The sequence below is a fragment of the Hemitrygon akajei genome, chromosome 5 (genome assembly GCF_048418815.1).
Source record: "Hemitrygon akajei chromosome 5, sHemAka1.3, whole genome shotgun sequence".
In the NCBI taxonomy this organism is placed as follows: domain Eukaryota; kingdom Metazoa; phylum Chordata; class Chondrichthyes; order Myliobatiformes; family Dasyatidae; genus Hemitrygon; species Hemitrygon akajei.
The window spans coordinates 118399467-118422751 of NC_133128.1; the positions used below are offsets into that span (position 1 = coordinate 118399467).

The window sequence follows — 23285 nt, forward strand, 5'->3', positions numbered from 1 at the left end:
CACCACTCATGATGATGTTGCAGCTGAATAGAACTCTGGTTACAACTTTAAATCTAATCTTTGAAACGCTCATCTTGAACATTGGACTTTGTTAGGCAAATACACTGGGGGGGGGGGTGAGCAGTGTATTACAAAGAAGACTGATGGATATAGGCTGAGTACAGACTTAATGGCACGATTCTTAGCAGCGTAGAGGAACGGTGGGATGCTGGGGTTCACGTCCACAGGTCCCTCAAAGTTGCTGCTCAGGTTGATAGGGTTTGTTAAGAAGCTATATGGTGTGTTGGGCTTCATTAGCTCAAGAGCTGTGATGTAATGTTGCTGCTCAATAAAACTCTGGTTAAATCACACCTGGAATATTGAGTCCAACATTGGTCGCCTCACTATAGGAAGAATGTGGAAGCTTTAGAGGGTGCAGAGATTTGCCAGGATGCTTTCTGGATTAGAGAGCATGTCTTATGAGGGTAGGTTAAACAAACTAGGGCTTTTTTCTACAGGGAGAAAAAGGATGAGAATTGACTTGATAGAGGTGTATAAGGTGATAAGAGGTGGATAACAAGAGCCTTTTTTCTCAGGGCAGAAATGGCTAATATGAGTAATTTTAAAGGGATTGGAGAAAAGTATAAGGGGGGGTCAGCAGTAGTTTTTTACAAGTGAAAGTGTTGGGTGTGTGTAATGCACTGCCTGGGTGGTGGCAGAGAAAGATACACTAGGGACAATTAAGAGGTTCTATAGCTGGGCACATGATGATAGCAAAACGGAGGGCTATGTAGGAGGAAAGGGTTAGATTGATCTTAGAGTAGGTTAAGAGGTTGGCACAACTTCTGTGTTCTATGTTCTATAAATACGTGTTTCCGCCACCCATCCCCACACCACTTTCTGGAGTACCCTGTCAACTCATGGTGGTAGGGTGAAGATACACCTCGACCAAAGGTGGCATAAGGTGCTTCTTCCCTCCGCTAAGGGAGGGTTTGAATTAATTTGGCAGGGGAACGGGAACGGGAGAGATAGGGTTGAGGATGAGCTAGTTGGTTTACAAACCGAGGCAGCGTGTGGTGAGACTCATAGTAAGATATTGATGATAGCACAAAATTGCAGTCAACAGGATGAACTGCAATGCAAGAAAGCGACAAAATCAAAAAGGGGGATAAATGCAGGACTGAAGGTGTTATATTTGAATGCAGGCGGTATACAGAATAAAGTATATCAGAAACAGATCTTTTTCTACCTATAATGTCCTTTAATATCTCTTTTTTTTTCCTTTCAGGGTTCTTCTGCAGACCCTGACCTGGAGTTACACGCTGACTTTGGTTCTTTACGGGAATGGGACCCGCTCTCAGGGTCTCACGACTGGCCGCTACTCGATATGCTAAGGACGCAGCCTAGAAAACTAGTGCGCCTTCAGGGTGCCGGATTTTCGTAGCTCTGGAGGCGGGCAGACTCGAGGTTGGTGCCACCGCCTGGTGCATTGGGGGAGATGGAAGATCGAAAGCAGCGAGCTGACTGCCGGCCGTGTGCCCAGAGACCCGAGTTCTTTGGGCACAGAGCTCGGAAAAAGCAACGCAATGGACTTTTAACACCATAAATCGGCGAGTTGTAGGTTATGTCTCCACTCTCGCTGTGACACCTCTTCTTCCCTGGTTAGGGGGGGGGGGGGGGAGAGAGAGAGAGAGAGAGAGAGAGAGAGAGAGAGAGAGAGAGAGAGAGAGCGCCTGTGGTATGTCAAGTATTGGGTGAACGAGTAGTTTTTGGAGTACTGCAAATCTGTGTCTTTATTGATGCTTTGCTGAACACTTGAGCGCGCTCGGTAGGGGTTGCAGATGCTTTTTTGCTGGTGGGGAGGGGGTGTCATCGCTTTGATGCTGTTTATATGTGGGGGGAGCTGGGAGGGGGCTTTGGGGTTTGAATATTTAACTGTCATTCATTCTTTGGGGCATTCTGTTTTTGTGGATGTTTGCGAAGAAAAGGAATTTCAGGATGCCACTGGTTATTGTGTACATTTCTCTGACATTGAATGTACCAATTGAAGTAGACGAACTTGTAGCACTGTTACAGATTGGCATGAATGATGTTGTAGGCTTCACTGAATCATGGCTGAAAGAAGATTATAGGATGCAAGGATACACATTGACTCAAAAGGACAGGCAGATGGGCGGATGGGGATGTGGTGGCTCTATTGGTAAATATTGAAATCAGGTGACCTAGGATTGGAAGGTTTAGAATCATTGTGGGTAAAACTAAGAAACTACTAGGGTGAAAAGACCTTGATGGGAGTTATATACAGACCTCTGAACAATAGTAAAGATGTGGTCTAAAAATTAGAATGGTAGATATAAAATGTATACGAAAAGAGTAAGTGGATGCTGCCCGACCTGCCGAGTTCATCCAGCTTGTTTGTACGTGTTGATTTGACCACAGCATCTGCAGTGTACTTTGTGTTTACCAAAGTTACAATAGTCCTGGGGGGATTTCAAAATGCAGGTAGATTGGAAATATCAGTTTGGTGCTGAATCCCAAGAGGGGGAATTGTAGAGTACCTACAAGGTGGCTTTTTAGAGCAGCTTATGGTTGATCCCGCTAGAGGATCAGCTATTCGGGATTGGGTGTTGTGCAATGAAGAGGAATTAATTAGAGAGCTTAAGGTAACATAACCTTTAGGGGAAGATATCATAAAATGATAGAGTTCACCCTGAAGTGTGGGGGAGAAGCTAAAGTCAAATCTATCAGAAGATGCAGGATAGATACATCCCTTGGAAGAAGTATTCTAAAGGTAGGATGACATTGCCGTGGCTGACAAATGAAGTCAAAACCAACATAAAAGCATGTGAGGGACTGGGCTGTAATCACCATTTTCTGTTGCCTTTTCTATTCCTGGGAGTTGGTGTTTCTATACCAAGCCATGATGCAATCAGTCAGGATGCTCTCTGCTGTGCATCTATCGAAGTTTACCAAAGCTTTTGGTGGCATACTGAATCTATGCATTCTTCTAAGAAAGAAGAGGTGCTATTGTGACAGCACTTATGTGCTTTTCCTGGGACACGCCCTCTGATATGGTAACACAAATGAATTTAAAGTTACTGACCCTGTCATGATCCCGATCATTAATTCCCTATCTTGCTCCTAATTTCTTTTGATTATGCCTTGATTCTGACCGTTAATTTCCTGAATGCTTCTAATTCGCTTTGATGACGGCACATCTGGTTTCCATCAAGAACTGCAGTATAAGAACTCTGGCGTCACAACCACTAGTTGCCAGTTCATTGGTCTTCTTCCTGTGAGATAACTACGTTCCCTGACCACTTAGAACCGTTTGTTCTAGGTTTAGTTCAGGTTTCAAGGTTTACCTGTGAGACTCTGTTTCTCTGAGTCAAGGCTCCATATCAGGGTTCGGTATCAAGATCCCTCCTGTTTGCTGTTCGGCGTTTACGCCCATGTAAACATCCAAACTCAATCTCCGTGCCTGTGTCCTGCACTTGGGTTTGCTTCCTTCGCTCATTGCAACAGAACAAACTGGCCACTATGGACCCAGCAGACATGAAGACCCTGCAACAAGCTGTCGCCAGCCAGGGCTCCCTACTGGGTCTGCACGACAAACTTCTCCGGGATTGTCGTGGAGAATCTCCATTCCCTGTCTGCTAACATAACGAAGATCGGTGACCAGGTGGACCATGTATCCACTAATCTTACTCCATCCTGTCCTGGAACTCAGTCAAACCAGTCCAGACAGTCTGTAGTGGCAACCTCCTACCCGTCAGCAACACCCCCGCCAAGAGAGCCGTACATACTGAATCAGAACACTACACTGGGAATTTGGAGAAGTGCCGGGCTTTCCTTCTGCAATGGTCCTTGGTGTTCGATCAGCAGTCATCCAGGTACACCAAGGACAAGTCAAAGGTAGCTTATATCATGGGGTTGTTGCAAGGAAGTGCCTTAGTGTGGGCTATGGCTGTTTGGGATAATCAGCTGGATATCTGCTCTTCATTCCCCACCTTTATCAAAGAAATGAGAAAGATTTTTGACCACCCTGTCCATGGTAAAGATGCTGCTAAGCGCCTTCTCATTTTCTGTCAGGGCTCACGCAGTGTCACCGAGAATTCTGTGGAGTTCCGGACGTTAGCGACCGACTCGGGGTGGAATGATGAGGCGCTCCAAGAGGTATTTCGGGATGGTCTCAGGGACAGGGTGAAAGACGAGTTGGCGACAAGAGACGCCACAGACAGCCTGGATTCTTTTATCTCTCTAGCCACCAGGTTGGACAATTGTCTCCGAGAATGCCATAGGGAGAGATCTGGTCGTCCACCACCATTGGCCACAACACGGCACTCGTTTCCGCCATCCACAAGAACAAGCCTCTCTGCTCCTCCTGCTCCAAGAGTGGCTCCCAGCCCGGCCATTTCCACCACCCCGGGAGAGGAACTCATGCAACTGGGACGGACCCGCCTCTCTCCCGCTGAGCGAGTCCGGAGATTGAGAGCGGGTGAGTGTCTATATTGCAGCCTGTCCGGCCACGTCCGAGCTACCTGTCCCCTTTGGCCAAAGAAGGAAGGCTCACCAGTAGAAAGGGGGATCCTGGTGAGCCAGACAACATTCCGTTCCCAGAACCCGGATGCAGATCCCGGCTACTTTATGTTACAACAAACAATCCCTGCCTCTGTCAGCTCTAGTGGACTCCGGTGCTGAGGACAATCTTCTGGATGAAGACATAGCTTCCTGGGCTGGAATTCCTCGGGAGCCGTTGAGTAGCCCTCTGGAAGCCTGGGCGCTGGACGGTAGACCGCTGGCTTGGGTCACACACTGCACACCACCCCTGTCTCTTATTCTCTCTGGGAACCATCGGGAACACGTACAATTTAACCTAATTTCCTCTCCTCAAGCTCCTATCATTCTTGGATACCCCTGGGTTAAGCCGTCATAATCCCCACATTGATTGGTCCATTGGGAAGATAGCCAAATGGAGTCCATTCTGTCGCTGCACTTGTCTTCATTTGGCCCTTTCCCCTGTGAAAGTCACCATGTCCTCGTCTGCCTCTGAAACCCCCGACCTATCCAAGGTTCCAGCAGAGTACCACGATCTGGGAGAGGTGTTCAGCAAACAACGGGCTCTTTCCCTGCCTCCACACCTCCCTTATTATTGTGCTATTGACCTTCTCCCCGGACCCCCCTCTACCCACCAGTCAGCTGTGTAACTTGACCCAGCCAGAAAGGGAAGCAATGGAGGCTTACTTAAATAAATCTCTCATTGCGGACATGACCCCTCTTGGTCACTTCGAATACCTGGTCATGCCATTCGGCCTCACCAGTGCTCCCGCCATTTTCCAAGCCCTGATAAATGATGTCCTTCAAGATGTTATTAACTGCTTTGTGTTTGTCTATTTGGATGACATCTTAATCTTCTCCAGCAATCTTCAGGAACACACCCATCATGTCCGTCAGGTCCTGCAGAGGCTTTGGGAGAACAAACTATTCATAAAAGCTGAGAAGTGCAAGTTTCATGTTCCTTCAGTCAGTTTCTTAGGGTACATCATCGAGAGCGGGCGAGTGAGAGCGGACCCCGAAAAGATCCGGGCGGTGGCGGAGTGGCCAACACCCACGGCATTCAAGCGACTCCAGCGATTTCTGGGGTTTGTAAACTTTTATCATCATTCCATCAGGGATTACAACCGGGTGGCAACGCCCCTTACTCGACTCACCTCTCCTAAGACCCCTTTCCGCTGGGATCCCGAAGCAGATGCTGCCTTCTCGGAGCTGAAGATGCGTTTCACCTCCGCTCCCATCCTGGTGCAACCAGACCCCTCTTGTCAATTCATTGTGGAGGTCGACGCCTCTGACTCTGGGGTGGGAGCGGTCCTCTCCCAACGTTCAGGCCCTGACCAAAAACTTCATCCCTGTGCCTTCTTTTCTCGCCGGCTGTCCCCCGCCGATCAAAATTACGACGTAGGGAACCGGGAGTTACTGGCGATTGAACTTGCTTTGGAGGAGTGGAGGCACTGACTGGAGGGAGCGGAACATCCGTTTATCGTCTGGACCGATCACAAGAACCTTGCATACATCCAAACCGCCAAATGCCTGAATTCCCAACAAGCCCGTTGGGCGTTATTTTTTGGCCGGTTCAGATTTACACTCACCTGTCATCTGGGGTCCAAGAACAGGAAGCCCAATGCTCTCTCCCGTCAATACATTTCCGAGGAGGGCCTTCCCAATCTCGAGACCATCTTTCCACCATTCTGTGTAGTGGCTGTTCTCACCTGGGAGATCGAGGCCATAGTCAAAGAGGCTCAATGGACTCAACCTGACCCAGGCAACGAACCCTCCAATTGCCTCTTTGTGCCTGACTCAGTATGGTCTCAGGTTCTCCAGTGGGGGCACACGTCTCCTTTCGCCTGCCATTCTGGAATCGATCGGACTCTATCTGTTCTGGTGGCCCTCCATGGATGCTGACACCTATTCCTTTGTCTCTGCCTGTTCTGTTTGAGGCTGTGGAAAAGCCTCCCATCGATCACCTGCTGGATTGCTTCATCCTCTACCTGTTCCTAGCCACCCTTGGTCTCACATGGCACAGGTTTTCATTACGGGACTACCCCCTTCACATGGGAACACTGCCGTACTCACCGTGGTCGACCGCTTCTCCAAAGCTGTGTATTTCGTAGCCCTTCCCAAACTCCCTACAGCTCGTGAAACAGCCAACCTTCTCGTCCATCACACTTTCCGCCTTCACGGGATTCCTTCAGACATTATTTCTCCCTGGGGTCCCCAATTCATCTCTCAGGTCTGGAGATCTATTTGTCAAGCCCTTGGAGCCTCAGTAAGTCTGTCGTCTGGCTTTCATCTGCAGACGAACGGGCAAACAGAGCGAGCTAACCCAGATTTGGAAGCAGCACTGTGCTGCATAACCGCTGACAACCCGTCTACCTGGAGTACCCATCTCGCTTGGGTAGAGTATGCCCACAACTCCCTGGTCAGCACTGCCACCAGAAGGTCTCCCTTTGAATGCTCCCTCAGTTACCAACCCCTCCTGTTCTCTGTTCATGAAGATGACATTGCTGTGCCTTCAGTTCAGGCCCATTTCCGCCGGTGCCGCAAGATCTGGAAAGACACACAAGCGGCCCTGCTCCGCTCAGCCGACCGCAACCGGAGGATTGCTGTTCGCCATCATATTCCTGCACCTGATTATCGGCCTGGGCAGAAGGTTTGGATCTCTTCTGAAGACATCCCCCTCAAGAATGAGCCCAAGAAACTCGCCCCCGCTTCCTGGGACCATTCAAGATTGAGAGTATTATCAACCCCTTGGCGATCAGACTCAAGCTGCCTAAATCTATGCACATCCATCCTTCATTCCATGTTTCCCAATTGAAGCCAGTATCTGTCCGCCCTATGTGCCCTCCTGCCGAACCCCCTCCACCCGCCCAGATCATTGACGACTACCCAGCGTACACTGTTTGGCGATTACCGGATGTGTGCTGCCAAAGCAGGGGCCTCCAATATATGGTCAATTGGGAGGAATACGGCCCGGAGAAATGTTCCTGGATTCCCAGCTCTTTCATCTTGGACCCTTCCCTCATCCGTGATTTCCATCGGGACAGTCCGGACAAGCCTGGTGAGTCGCCAGGTGGTTCCCGTTGGAGGGGGTGGGTATTGTCATGGCCCCGGTTGTTAATTCCGTATCTCGCTTCTAATTTCCTTTGATTGGGCCACAGTTCTGACCGTTAATTTCCCAATTGCTTCTAATTCGCTTTGATGACAGCACACCTGGTTTACATCAAGAACTGCAGTATAAGAACCCCTGGCGTCACAACCACTAGTCGCCAGTTTTTCCTGTCTTTTTCCTGTGAAATAACTATGTTCCTTGGCTGGTTAGAACTGTTTGTTCTAACTTTAGCTCCACTTTCAAGGTTTAACTATGAGACACCGTTTTACTGAGTCAAGGCTCCATATCAAGGTTCCATATCAGGGCTCATTGTCAAGATTCCTCCTGTTTGCTGTTGGGCGTTTACGCCCGTGTAAGCATCCAAACTCAATCTCTGTGCCTGTGTCCTGCACTTGAGCTCGCTTCCTTCGCTCATTGCAACAGACTCTTTCCATCTCCGATCCCCCAATGAGGACTGGCTGAGAACGTCAAAGCCTGGCACTGGTGTTACATGAGTGTTATTTGCCACCTCGTAGCCCAGGCCTAGCGACTGCCCTGGTATTGCTGTGTTTGGTTGTGGATGGCTTCATTATCTGAGGAGCTATGAATGAATGGCACTGGTGGTGGCCCTGCTGTCCTTCTGGTTTGCTGTGCATTTGCTGGTTCGTAGTACATCTGCTGGTTTGTGATGGATCTTCTGACTTCTGCTGTGCCTGCTGGTTTGTGATGGATCTTCTGACTTCCACTGTGCCTGCTGGTTTGTGATGGATCTTCTGACTTCTGCTGTGCCTGCTGGTTTGTGATGGATCTTCACGTTTAGAGACATAGAGTTATAAAGTACTACAGCACACAGGACATTCAGCCCATCTAGTTTGTGCTGACCTGTTATTCTACTTACTCCCATTGACCCACACCTGGACCATAGCCCTCCATACCCTTCGTGTCCATGTACTTATCCAAATTGCAATGTCTACATCTAACCCACACAATCACTTCTGCTGAAAGCTCATTTCACACTATCACGAACCTCTGAGTGAAGAAATTCCCTCTTATGTTCCCCTTATAACTCAGTGGAAAAAGTCTGCTTGCATTTACCCCATCTGTATCCCTAACAATTTTGTAGATCTCTAGCAGATCTCCCCTTATTCTCCTGTGCTCCAGGGATTAAAATGCTAACCTATTCAACCTTTCTCTCTAACTCAGGTCCTCAGTCCCAGCAATATCCAAAGTAAATTTTCTCTGTACTCTTTGATATATCACTGAAGACATGTACACATTTCTACAGATGCGCTGTGGAGAGCATTCTAACTGGCTGCTTCACTGTCTGGTGTTGGGGAGGGAGGGCTACTGCACAGGATTGAAATAAGCTACAGAAAATTGTGAACTCAGTCAGCTCCATCATGGGCACGAGCCTCCGTAGCATCCAGGACATCTTCAAAAGCGATGCCTCAAAAAAGCAGCATCAGTTAAGGGCCCCCACCACCCAGAGCATGCCCTCTTCTCATGGAGACTATCAGGGAGGAGGTACAGGAGCCTGAAGACAAACCCTCAATAATTTAGGAACAGCTTCTACCCCTCCACCATCAGATTTCTGAATGGACAATGAACCCAATGAACCTCAGATTGATATTCTCTTTCATACTGATTTGCCAGGTAGATTGCAGCTGGAATAATAAGACAGAAGATGGGGCAGTTGGTATACAAGTCTAAAGCTAGAAATCAACTGGAGCAGATGGACTACACCACAGGGCCCTGAAAGAGGTGGCTGAAGGGGTCGTGGGGGCATTAGTAAGTGAGCTTTCAAGAATGACTAGATACTGAAATGGTTCCAGAGGACTGCAAAATTGGAAAAGTCACTCCACTCTTTAAGAAGTGGAGGCAAAAAAGGAAATTATAGGCTAGTTAGCTTGACTTTAGTGGTTGGAAAAACTTTGGAGTCCATAATTAAGGAAGAAGTTTCGGGGTACTGGAAAGCACATGATAAAATAGACTGAAGTCAGCATGGCTTCCTTAAGGGGAAATCCTGCCTGACAAATCTGTTAGAGGAAGTAACAGGCTGGATAGACAAAGAAGCATCAGTGGATGTTGTTTACTTGAATTTTCAGAAGACCTTTGACATGGTGTTGTGTACAGGAAAGATGCCAGCGTGCATAAAAGATTGGTGAACAGGTAAGAGGCAAAAAGTGGGCATAAAGGGGAGCTTTAGTGATTGGCTGCCAGTGACTAGTGGTGTTCTACAGGGGTCAGTGTTGGTACTGCTTCTTTTCACATTATATGTCAATGATTTGGATGACAGAAATGATGGCATTGGGGCCAAGTTTGCAGATGATACGAAGATAGACAGAGGGGCAGATAGTGTTGAGAAAGCAGAGAATCTGAAGAAGGACTTGGACAGATTGAGAAAATGGGTGAAGAAGTGGTAGATGGAATATACACTTATATAGAAGGAATAAGGGTATAGACTATTTTCTAAACAGGAAAAAAATTCGATAATCAGAGGCACTGTGGAGAAAAGTTAGAGAACACAGAAGTTCCATATCCTCATTGATATAAACTTCCTGGTGTCAGCAATCTAACAAGGAAGTCTCTTTGCTAACTCAACATGCATGCCTCAGCTTTCAAAACCCAGAGCTGAAAATTGGCTGATCCAGCTTACTACATTATCACCCAGATCATTGACACAGATGAGAAATGACAACGGACCCAGCGCTGTTCCCTGCTGCACACCACTTGTCACAGGCAACCATCTACTCCCACTGTCTGGCTTCTCCCACAAAGCCAATGTTTAATCCAGCTTACTACCTTATACTGAATGCCAAGCAACAGAACCTTCTTGACCAAGCTCCCATGCAGGACCTTGTCAAATGCACCACTGCTTTGTGGTGTTTCTGCTAGATCTATAAGACTATAAGATTCGGCCCATCAAGTGTGCTCCATCATTCCAACATGGCTAATTTATTTTCCCTCTCAACCCCATTCTCCTGTCTTTTCCCCTTCGATGCTCTGAGTAATCAAGAACTTATCAACCCCTGCTTTAAATATACTCCATGACTTGTCCTCCACAGCCATCCATAGCAATGAATTCCACAGATTCACTACCCTCTGGCTAAAGAAATTCATCCTCATCTCTGTTCTAAAGAATACAGACAAGGAATAATGAGGATGTGCTTTCTGATCCTAGATTCCCCCACTGTAACAAACAACTTGTCCACAGCTGCTCTATCTGGGCCTTTCATCATTCGATAGGTTTCAATGAGATCCTCTTCATTCTTGTGGTCCCCAGCGAGTACAGGCACAGAGCCATCAAACACTTCTCATATGTTAACCCTTTCATTCCTAGAATCATTCTCGTGAATCCCCTCTGGACCCTCCTTAATGAACATTTTTTTTCTGAGATAAGGGGCCCAAAACTGCTTCCAGCACTCCAAGTGTGGTTTGACCAATGCCTTATCAAGCTTCAGCTTTACATCCTTGATTTTATATTCCAGTCCTCTGGGAATGACAATAGACAATACACAATAGACAATAGGTGCAGGAGTAGGCCATTCGGCCCTTTTGAGCCAGCACCGCCATTCACTGTGATCATGGCTGATCATACACAATCAGTACCCCGTTCCTGCCCTCTCCCCATATCCCTTGACTCTGCTATCTATAAGAGCTCTATCTAACTCTTTCTTGAAAGCATCCGGAGAATTGGTCTCCACTGCCTTCTGAGGCAGAGCATTCCACAGATCCACAACTCTCTGGGTGAAAAAGATTTTCCTGAACTCCGTTCTGAATGGCCTATCCCTTCTTCTTAAACTGTGGCCTCTGGTTCTGGACTCCCACAACATCGGGAACATGTTTCCTGCCTCTAGCATGTCCAATCCCTTAATAATCTTATATGTTTCAATCAGAACCCCTCTTATCCTTCTAAATTCTAGCGTATACAAGCCCAGTCGCTCCAATCTTTCAACATATGACAGTCCCGCCATGCTGGGAATTAGCCTCATGAACCCACACAGCATTTCCTCAATAGCAAGAATGTCCTTCCTCAAATTTGGAGACCAAACCTGCACACAATACTCCAGGTGTGGTCTCACCAGGGCCCTGCACAACTGCAGAAGGACCTCTTTGCTTCTATACTCAACTCCCCTTGTTATGAAGGCCAACATGCCATTAGCTTTCTTCACTGCCTGCTGTACCTGCATGCTTACTTTCATTGACTGATGAACAAGGACACCTAGATCTCTTTGTACTTCCCCTTTTCCTAACTTGACACCATTCAGATAGTAATCTGCCTTCCTGTTCTTGCCACCAAAGTGGATAACCTCACATTTATCCACATTAAACTGCATCTCCCCACTCACCCAACCTGTCCTAGCCACTCTACATTCTCATAACATCCTCCTCACATTTCACACTGCCACCCAGCTTTGTGTCATCTGCAAATTTTCTAATGTTACTTTTAATCCCTTTTTCATCATTCATGTATATTGTAAATAGCTGTGGTCCCAGCACCAAGCCTTGCGGTACCCCAGTAGATACTGCCTGCCATTCTGAAAGGGACCCGTTAATCCCTACTCTTTGTTTCCTGTCTGCCAACCAATTTTCTATCCATGTCAGTACCCTACCCCCAATACCATGTGCTCAAATTTTGCCCACTAATCACCTATGTGGGACCCTATCAAAGGCTTTCTGAAAGTCCAGGTACACTACATCCACTGGCTCTCCCTTGTCCATTTTCCTAGTTACATCCTCAAAAAACTCCAGAAGATTAGTCAAGCATGATTTCCCCTTCGTAACTCTATGCTGACTCAGACCGATCCTGTTACTGCTATCCAAATGTGCCGTTATTTCATCTTTTATAATTGACTCCAGCATCTGCCCCACCACTGATGTCAGGCTAACTGGTCTATAATTCCCTGTTTTCACTCTCCCTCCTTTCTTAAAAAGTAACATTAGTTACCCTCCACTCCACAGGAACTGAACATGAATCTATAGAACACTGGAAAATGATTAGCAATGCGTCCATGATTTCTAGAGCCACCTCCTTAAATACCCTGGGATGCAGACCATCAGGCCCTGGGGATTTATCAGCCTTCAGTCCCATCAGTCTATCCAACACCATTTTCTGCCTAATGTGAATTTCCTTCAGTTCCTCTGTTACCCTAGGTCCTCTGGCCACTATTACATCTGGGAGATTGTTTGTGTCTTCCCTAGTGAAGACAGATCCAAAGTACCTAGTCAACTCATCTGCGATTTCCTTGTTCCCCATAATAAATTCACCCGTTTCTGTCTTCAAGGGCCCAACTTTGGTCTGAACTAATTTTTTCCTCTTCACATACCTAAAGAATCTTTTACTATCCTCCTTTATATTCTTGGCTAGCTTACCTTTGTACCTCATCTTTTCTCCCCGTATTGCCTTTTTAGTAATCTTCTGTTGCTCTTTAAAAGTTTCCCAATCCTCTGGCCTCCCGCTCATCTTTGCTATGTTATACTTCTCCTTTATTTTTATACTGTCCTTGACTTCCCTTGTCATCTACAGTCGCCCCTTACTCCCCTTAGAATCTTTCTTCCTCTTTGGAATGAAATGATCCTGCACCTTCTGTATTATTCCCAGAAATACCTGCCATTGTTGTTCCACTGTCATCCCTGCTAGGGTATCTTTCCAGTCAACTTTGGCTAGCTCCTCCCTCATGGCTCCATTTGTTCAACTGTAATACTGACACTTCTGATTTTCCCTTCTCCCTCTCAAATTGTAGATTAAAATTTATCATATTATGATCACTACCTCTTAATGGCTCCTTTACCTCGAGTTCCCTTATCAAATCCGGTTCATTACACAACACTAAATCCAGAATTGCCTTCTCCCTGGTAGGCTCCAGTACAAGCTGCTCCAATAATCCATCTCGGAGGCACTCCACAAACTACCTTTCTTGGGGTCCAGTACCAACCTGATTTTCCCAGTCTACCTGCACGTTGAAATCTTCCATAACAACCGTTATGAATGAATGTTAACATTGCATTTGCCTTCCTTACCACCAACTCAACCTGCAAGTTTACCTTCCTGGAATCCTGCATGAAGACTTCTAAGTCCCCTTGTATCTCTGATATCTGATTTTGTCCCCACTCAGAAATAATCTGTACCTTTGTTCCTTCTACCAAAGTGCGTGACCATGCAGTTCCCTACATAATATGTCATCTGCCATTTTTTTTTGTCCAAACTCCAAACCTGTCCAAGTCCTTCTGCAAACTCTTTGGTTCCTGAACACTATTTGCCCCTCCACCTATCTTCACATCATCCACAAATCTGGCCACAAAGCTACCAGGTTTGTCATTCAAATCATTGACATATAACTGTGAAATTAAAGGGTCTCTACATTGCTTTCTGCTAAACATCATTAGATGTCAATGGCCAACCAGGTAAGACATTTATTTACTCTCTTTGCCTCCTGCCAGTTGGCCAATCCATGCTAGTATCTTTCCTGTAAGATCATAGGCTTTTTCTCAGTCCACAAACATCGGAGGTTTGTGCCACTTACCAGTAAATACCGAGTCACACCAAATCATGGAATCCGCCTGTGGTTTAGAATTCTATGCAACCTGCATGAGTCAATTTTTGTGCAACTGTTCACATCACATTTTGCAACATCCTTCCCATTTCACAAGCTTTATTTGCTAGCGGATTTGGACTGAAGAGACCTCACTTCGCAGGTGTACACATTACCAGGAACTGTGGAGGGCTCCTGATCAGCCGCCCTGCTTGTGGTTTGCACATTGGATGGTCTAGGCAATCATTACAGTAGCTGATACACAGGGCACAAAGCACCAGGTGATGTTTGAAAAGGTATGTAAACTTTAATCGATGATTGAATTATGTTGAACCCGTATTTATGATAAAGGAAAAGTGATAGTGCCTGGATCATCCTCTCTGCTTGTGTGCACATTGGATGACCTAGAAAATCACCGTAATCTCATAGAAGCACAAAAGATACTGCAGATGCTGGAAATCCAGAGCAACACACGCACACACACCCACAAAGTGCTGGAGGAGCTCAGCAGGTCAGGTAGCATTTATGGAGGGGAATAAACAGTCAGCGTTTTGAGCCGCAACCCTTCATCAGGACTGGCAAGGAAGTGGGGAGAGACCTGGGAAAGTGGGAGGAGGGGAAGGAGATCAAGCTGACAGTTGCATGGTGAGACCAGGTGAGGTAGCAGGTGGGATAATGTGAGAGGCAGGGAAGGGATAGATGGAAAAGACAAAGGGCTGAAGAAAGAATATGAGAAAGGACAGTGGACCATGTGAGAAATGGAAAGAGGGGGTGCATCAGAGGGAGGTGATGGGCAGGTGAGGAGAAGTGAATGGGTAAGAGGGGAACCAGAATGAGGAATGGAAAAAGAAAGGAGGGGGAGGGGTGGAATTGCAGTGTAGAGAAACTGATGTTCATGCCATCAGGTTGGAGGCTATCCAGACAGTGATTTCATTCCTATTTCAGAATCACAGTCAGAATTATTATCACTGACTTAGATGATGTGGAATTTGTTATTTTCTGGCAGCAGTACAGGGCAAAGAACAGCGCAGTGTCTGTCCCAGGGCAACTTCTGTCTCCACAATCACCACCAGCCCACCTGTTCTTCCATTGCTGAATCTGACCTCTCCGCTTGAGTCAGAGAGTCAGAATCAGGTCTGTTGTCACTCACTGAAGATAATTTGAAATTTGTAGTTTTGCAGAAAAGTAACTTGCAAAGATACAAAATCCCTATCAATTACAAATCAAATAAGTAGTGCAGAAAGAAGGAATAATGAGGTTGTTTTCAAGGATTGACAGACTATTGAGAAATCTGATGGCAGAGGGAAAGAAGCTGTTCCCGAATCATTGAGTGTGAGTCCACCTCCTTGCTGATGGTGGTAAGAAGAAGAGGGCATGTCCTGGGTGGCGAGAGTCCTTAATGATGGATGCTGCCTTCTTGAGGCACAGCCTCTTGAAAGTGTGCTTGATGCTAGGGAGGTGAGTGCCCACGATGGAGCTGGCCGAGTCTAGGGCCCTGTGCAACCTCTTTCAATCCTGTGGTGGCCCCTCAGATCTCACAACATATGGGGCATCATGGTAGTGTAGCGGGTAATGCTATGTGATTATAGCTTGGGGTGTTCCGGAGTTTGGAGTTCAATTCCGGTGCTGTCCTGTAAGGATTCTCTGTATATCCTCCCCTTGGAATGTGTGAATTTTCCTCAGGTAAGACATGGGAGCATATTAAGGCCATTTGGCCCATCAAGTCTGCTCCACTATTCCATCATGGCTGATTTATTATTCCTCTCAACCCCATTCTCTTGACTTCTCCCTATAGCCTTTGATACCCTTACTAATCAAGAACCTATCAACCTCTGCTTTAAATATGCCCATTGTCTTGGCCTCCACAGCTGTCTGGGGCAATGAATTCCAAAGATTTACCACCTTTTGGCTAAAGAAATTCCTCCCATTCTCTGTTCTAGAGGGAGGTCCTTATATTCTGAGGCTGTGTTCTACAACACCCCCACTATAGCAAACACCTTCTTCATGTCTACTCTATCTAGTCCTTCCAGTATTTCCAAAATAGGTACCGGTATATAGAGCAGCCAGGGCACCTTGAGTGGCGACTCGCATGGCAGCAGAACTCTCAATTGCTGCTTAAAACTGATGGAAACAAAGCCCATTGTGGATGTACTCTTCACTGGGCTCCACGTAGGAAACATGGCTGCAGGTCAGGGGTACAAGTGTGTTTAAGGAAACAGGGTTTTAGACTCCCAGTACTGACTATCTTGCAGGCAAATGTGCAGTGTCTGGTGAATAAAATTGATATTCTCAGAGCTAGGGTGCTGAATCGGAGAGACATTAGGACTGTTTATGTCATTTGGTTTACGGAATCCTGGTTAACCCCTTCCGTACTGGATGCAGCAATGCAGATCGACAGGGTTACTATACACCGTCAGGATAGATCTGTAGAGTCTCTCAAAAGCAGAGGTGGAGGAGTATGCCTCATGATCAACTCTTCTTGGTGCACAGATATATCAGTGCTGTCCCAATTCTGCTCACCAGGCCTGGCATATCTCACAGCTGAGTGCCATCCATTTTACCTACCATGAGAGATTTCCACAATCATTTTGGTAGCGGTATATATTCCACCTCAGTCCAATGTCAATCAGGCCTTAGATAATCTGAGCAATGGGATCATCATGCATGAACTGCACATCCTAACGCCTTCACCATCATTTTGGAAGATTTTAACCAGGCCAGTCTGAAAATCAGTAAACAATTACCATCAACAGATCACTTGCAATACCAGAGGAAACAACAGACTGGATCACTCTTACAAGCCCATCAAGAATGCCTACCGTGCTTTGCCACACCCTCACTTCGGGAAGTCTGATCACCTGGCTGTACTTCTACTCCCTGAGTATAGGCAGAGACTGCAGACTGCAGCACCAGCAGTGAGGGCCAAGAAGGTTTGGACAAGGGAAGCACAGGAGCACCTACAGGACTGCTTTGAATCGGTGGATTGGACTGTATTCAGGGATTCATCTTCGAATCTAGATGAGTATGCTACAGTTGTTACCGACTTCATTAAAACCCATGTGGATTAGTGTGTGCCTACAAAGACTTGCTGTACACTCCTAAACATTTCTTAATGCATGCATGCATTTCTAAATGACAATAAATGAGGACTGAATGTCCTCAATCTAATCTAATCTAAAAGCTGTGGATGAACCAGGAGGTACATCGTCTGCTGAAGGCCAGATCTGTGGCATTCAAGTCTGGCGAGCCAGATCTATACCAGAAAACCAGTTATAACTTGCGGAGGGCTACTTCAAGGCAAAAAGACAATTTCGAATGAGATTGGAGGTGACATCTGATGTACGACAACTCTGACAGGGTTTGCAAGGCATTACTTCTACAAAGCGAAGCTCAATAGCATGAATGGCAGCAATACTTCACTACCAGATGAACTCAATGGCTTCTATGCCCGCTTTGAAAGGGAGAATATAACTGTGCCGTAAAGACCCCTGTGGCACCCAGTGATACTGTAATCTCTGTCTTGGAGGCTGATGTTAGCCTGTCTCTGAAGAGGATGAACCTTCACAAGGCGGAAGGACCCAACGGAGTACCTGGTTAAGGCTCTGAAAACTTGCGCCTAACTAACTGGTGGGAATATTCAAGGACATTTTCAATCTCTCACTACTACTGGTGAAAGTTCCCTTTCGCTTCAAAAAGGCAACAATTATACCAGTACCTTAGAAGAATAATGTGAACTGCCTTAATGACTGCAGTATTGTCCGGTAGCACTTACATCTTAGAGTGATGAAATGCTTTGAGAGGTTGGTCATGACTAGACCAAATTCCACAACCCCCACAGGAAGGACCTGGACCCACTGGAATTTGCCTATCGCCACAATAGGTCAACAGCAGACGCAATCTCAATGGCTCTTCACATGGCCTTAGACCACCTGGACAACACAAACACCTACGTCAGGATGCTGCTTATCGACTATAGCTCAGCATTTAATACCATCATTCCCACAATCCTGATTGAGAAGTTACCAAACCTGGGCCTCTGTACCTCCCTCTGCAATTGGATCCTCAACTTCCTAACCGAAAGACCACAATCTGTGTAGATTGGTGATAATGTCTCCTCCTCGCTGACAATGAACACTGGTGCACCTCAAGAGTGTGTGCTTAGCCCACTGCTCTACTCTCTATATGCCCTTGACTGTGTGGCTAGGCATAGCTCAAGTACCATCTATAAATTGGCTGATATACAACCATTGTTGGTAGAATCTCAGTTGGTGATGAGAGGACGTACAGGAACAAGATATACCAACTAGTGAAGTGGTGTTGCAGCAACAAACTTGCACTCAATGTCAGTAAGACGAAAGAGCTGATTGTGGGCTTCAGGAAGGGTAAGACGAAGGAACACAAACCAATCCTCATTGAGGGATCAGAAGTGGAAAGAGTTGATGCAGTTATAAAGAAGGCAAGACAGTGGCTATACTTCATTAGGAGTTTGAAGAGATTTGGTATTTCAACAAAAACGTTCAAAAACTACTATAGATGAATTGTGGGGAGCATTCTGACAGGCTGCATCACAGGACCAAAAGAAGCTGCAGAGGGTTGTAAATTTAGTCAGCTCCATCTTGGGTACTAGTCTGCAAAATTAGTACCCAGCTTTGAGGAATACTAACCACACTTTAAGGAGCAGTGTCTGAGAAAGGCAGCATCCATTATTAAGGACCTCCAGCACCCAGGACATGCCCTTTCCTCACTGTTACCATCAGGTAGGAGGTACAGAAGCCTGAAGGCACACACTCAGCGATTCAGGAACAGCTTCTTCCCCTCTGCCATCCGATTCCTAAATGGACATTGAACTCATGAAAACTACCTCACATTTTTAATATATATATTTTCTGTTTTTGCACGATTTCTAATCCATTCAATATACATATAGTGTAATTGATTTTTTTTCCTATATTATGTATTGCATTGAACTGCTGCTGCTAAGTTAACACATTTCATGACGCATGCCGGTGATAATAAACCTGATCCTGAATCTGTCCCTGAATCTTTGAACCTGAACTGGGCTTTGCACTTTCTTCTGAAACCGAACTTGGATAAACAGGCATAAAATGTTGGAGGAACTCAGTAGGTCAAACTGTGATCATAAATCAGTCATAATGAAATGGTGAAGCAGACTCGATGGGCTGAATGGTCTAATTCTGCTCCTATGTCTAATGGTCTAACATTCCAAGTGTGGTCTAACCAGCATTTTATGGAGCTGCAACATTACCTCATGGCTCCCAAACTCAGTTCTCTGATTAGCAAAGGTCAACACACCTTCCCAACACTCTATCAATTTACAACTTTGAGGGATTTATAAATGATCTATACATTGAACTATTTAAAGTTCCACTGCCTATTTGTAACATTTTCTGTTTTATTTCATATTATATATTTTTTTTTAATCGATCTCCATATATTTATATATATACACAATGATCCCTTCATTCTTGTACCTGATGAAGTGGCCACTGGGTTTACGTTCGTGGTCTTCTGCTGCTGCTGTAGCTCATCCGCTCCAAGGTTCAACATGTTGTGCATTTGGAAATGCTCTTCTGCACACCATTGCAGTAACTCGTGCTTAATTTGAGTTACTGTTGCCTCCCTGAATGAGGCTGGCCATTCTCCTCTGACCTCTGTCATTATCGAGGCATTTTTGCCCACGGACTCACTGCTCACTGGAAGTTCTTTAGCTTTTGTCTCCATTCTCTGTACACTCCAGAGACTGCTGTGCATGAGAATCACAGTGGATCAGCAGTTTCTGAGATTCTCAAACAACCCCATTGGGCTTCATCAATCATTACACAGTCAATATCACTCGGATCTCATTTCTTTTCCATTCTGATGCTAGGCCTGCAGAAGAGCTGAACCTGCAAGCTTTTATGCATTGAGTTGTTGCCACAAGATTGGCTGAGTAGGGCAGTACGTTGCTGTAGTGGTTAGCACAACACTTTACAGTACCAGCGACCTGGGTTCAATTCCCGCCATTGCCTGTAAGGAGTTTGTACATTCTCCCCGTGACCGCATGGGTTTCCTCCCTCAGTCCAAAGATGTCCTGGTTGGTAAGTTAATTGGTCATTATAAATTTATCCATGATTAGGCTTGGATTGAATGAGGGGATTACCGGGTGGCATGGTTCAAAGGAACGGAAGGGCCTATTCTGCACTGTATCTCAATAAATAAATGTTTGAAGTATTAAGCAGGTGTACAGGTGTACCTAATAAAATGGCCACTGAGTGTGTATTTTCTCTTCTACCTTTTGTTTCAGAAAATGGCTGCCATTAAAATAAATCTTGATGACATCAATATCTATGATCTTTTTGGAAACTCTACCATCCCTGAATACTACAATCCTGATCCAGGATCGTCACCCTGTCCACAGATAATTATCAGTAGTTCTCTAAATGTTGTCTTGGCCATTGTCTACAGCCTGGTGTGTTTCCTCGCCGTGACAGGGAACCTGGTGGTGATGATTGTCATTCTTCACAATTGGCACTCTACATCCTCCACAGACGTCTACCTGTTCCATCTGGCCACGGCTGACCTGCTCTTTGCCATCTCTCTGCCCTTCTGGGCAGTGGATGCCACATATGGGTGGGTGTTTGGAGATGCCATGTGTAAGGTTGTCAGCATTCTCCAGGAAGTGAACTTTTACAGTGGCATCCTGTTGCTGGCCTGCATCAGTGTTGACCGTTACCTCGCCATCGTCCACTCTGCCCAGTACCACAGACAGAAGCGGCCATTCCTGATCAAACTGGTCTGTGCTGTCGTGTGGGTGCTGGCTGTTCTCCTGTCTTTACCCATCCTCCACAAGGGCAAGTTAGTCTACTATGAAAGAGTCCTGTGTTATGAGTTACTGGAGGGTGAATCCATTGCAATCTGGAAAAACAGCACCAGGTTCTTGCGTCACATCATTGGGTTTCTCATCCCACTGGATGTCATGGTCTTCTGCTACAGCATCACCATCCACAGACTGTGTCAGACAAAGGGTTTCCAGAAGCAGAAAGCCATGAAGGTCATTATCGCCGTGGTCCTCGCCTTCCTTGTTTGCTGGCTGCCCCACAATATCACCGTGTTTGTTGACACTCTGATGAGAAGCAAGCTCATCGCCGAGACTTGTGACAGGCGTAAACACATCACCATTGGTCTGAATGTGACCCAGTGTTTGGGATCCCTACACAGTTGTGTGAACCCAATCTTGTATGGCTTTATTGGGATAAAATTTCGGAAGAACCTGGTCAGACTCCTGGCTAATAAAGGACTTGTGAATCCAAGTGATGAATTTCAGTTTCAGAGGTCTTTCCAGTCCTCAGTCACTGGAACAACATCAACCACTATTTAAATGCAGTGTGAGAGGTTCTGCCATCTTTCAATGTGAGGTTGGATGCATAATAAAGGACTGCTACTACTATTGATCAAACTCTATCCTATTCTGCCTGGGGAAAGTCACTTCTAGCTCCATCAAGTTATAATTAAAGATTAAAGATTAGTTGTAATTGTCACGTATACATCAGAAAATACAGATTAATCTGTCCTGTTCTGCCAAGGAAATAGGACATAGAGTATGGACCACAGCCTGTAGTGGGCTGTAATGCTCTATGTTCTATGTAGCTTCTATGACCATCAATAAAAATCTCAATGAGCAGAGGTCCCTGAACAGATCTACACAGAACACCACTGGTCACTGATGTCCGCGTCGAATACACTTCATTGATTATCATCCCTGCCTTCAATATGCAAAGCAATTCTGTATCCACACATCCTGGTTTTCCAAGATCCCATGCATCCTGACTTTCTGAACGAGCCTACCATGGGGAACCTTACCAAATGGCTTACTAAAATCCATATACACCACATCCACTGCTCCACCTTCATCAATGTGTTTTGTCATATCCTCTAATAATCCAGTCAGACTCGTGAGGCAAAACTTACCACTCACAAAACCATGCTGACTATCCCTAATCAGACTATGCTTCTCCAAATGCTCATAAACTCCATCTTTAAGACTGCTCCCCAATAATTTGCCCACCACCCTAGTAAGTCTCACTGGTTTCTAATTCCCAGTATTATCCCGACTTCCTTTCTAGAATAACATTTCCCACCCTTCAATCATCTATTACTACTCCAATGGGTAGTGAGGACACAATGATCATCACCAGGGGCATAGCAATCTCTTCCCTCACTTCCCGTAGTAATCTGGGGTGTATTCTGACTTTCTGAAAGAGTCTCCCATGGTTAATAGATAAAATCACTTGTGAAAAGTGATTTCAAATTGCTTCCAGATAATATCAGGTGAAGAGAGAATATCAAGAGAAACAAATTTTGAACATAACCGCAAGTGCCCAAGACTGTAAATAAAACCAGAAAATGCTGTGAATTCTCAACAGATCAGTTGGGATCTGTGGAGAGACGAAGCTGATGAAATGACATTGACCTGAATTTCTACCTACTTTTTCCTCCAAAGATGCCAATTTTTATTTTTGAATAAATGCTATTGCTTCTCTGGACTGACGTGTTTACAAAATAAACTGGCTTTGTTTTCCCATGTGATATGTTTGTACATTGGAGATCTTTATTAAATAAAATTGCACTTATGATGATAACTGGCTGAAATATGGGAGTCTTAGAGCATAACACTGTAAGGCATAGGATTAGGGTTAGGCCATTCCATCCATTGAGTCTGCACTGTTACTCGATTGTGGCTGATTTATTAATCCTCTCAACCCCATTCTCCTGTCTTTCCACAAACATTTGATGCCCTTACTAATCAAGAACCTCTGCCTTAAATATACCCAATGATTTCCATCTGTGCAAAAAATTCCTCTGGCTAAAGAAATTTCTTCTCATCTCTGTTCTAGGCGGATGTCTTTGCATTCTCAGGTTAGACTGCTCAGCTATAGGAAACAACCTCTCCAGATCCACTCTGTCTAGACCTTTCATAACCACATGGCCTTTGCCATAGTCACACACTCAAAGATGAAGGATAAACTTTTTTTGCTAGATATACATTTAAATGTACTAAGCGTTTGCTGTGGCGTGTTGGTCAGGGCACAATACACACTGTAACCTGCAAGGGGTGTAACACCTGTCCG

At 45.6% G+C, this 23285-nt stretch overlaps 1 protein-coding gene across 1 annotated transcript; it reads left to right on the plus strand.

Annotated features, from left to right (window-relative positions):
• The first annotated feature begins 14331 nt into the window (after positions 1-14331).
• Positions 14332-22796, plus strand: LOC140727362 (C-X-C chemokine receptor type 2-like). The gene is made up of 2 exons (XM_073044638.1): positions 14332-14453; positions 20462-22796. The coding sequence occupies exons 1-2, from the start codon at positions 14442-14444 to the stop codon at positions 21533-21535; spliced, it is 1086 nt and encodes a 361-aa protein (XP_072900739.1). The 5' UTR covers positions 14332-14441; the 3' UTR covers positions 21536-22796.
• The last annotated feature ends 489 nt before the right edge of the window (positions 22797-23285 follow it).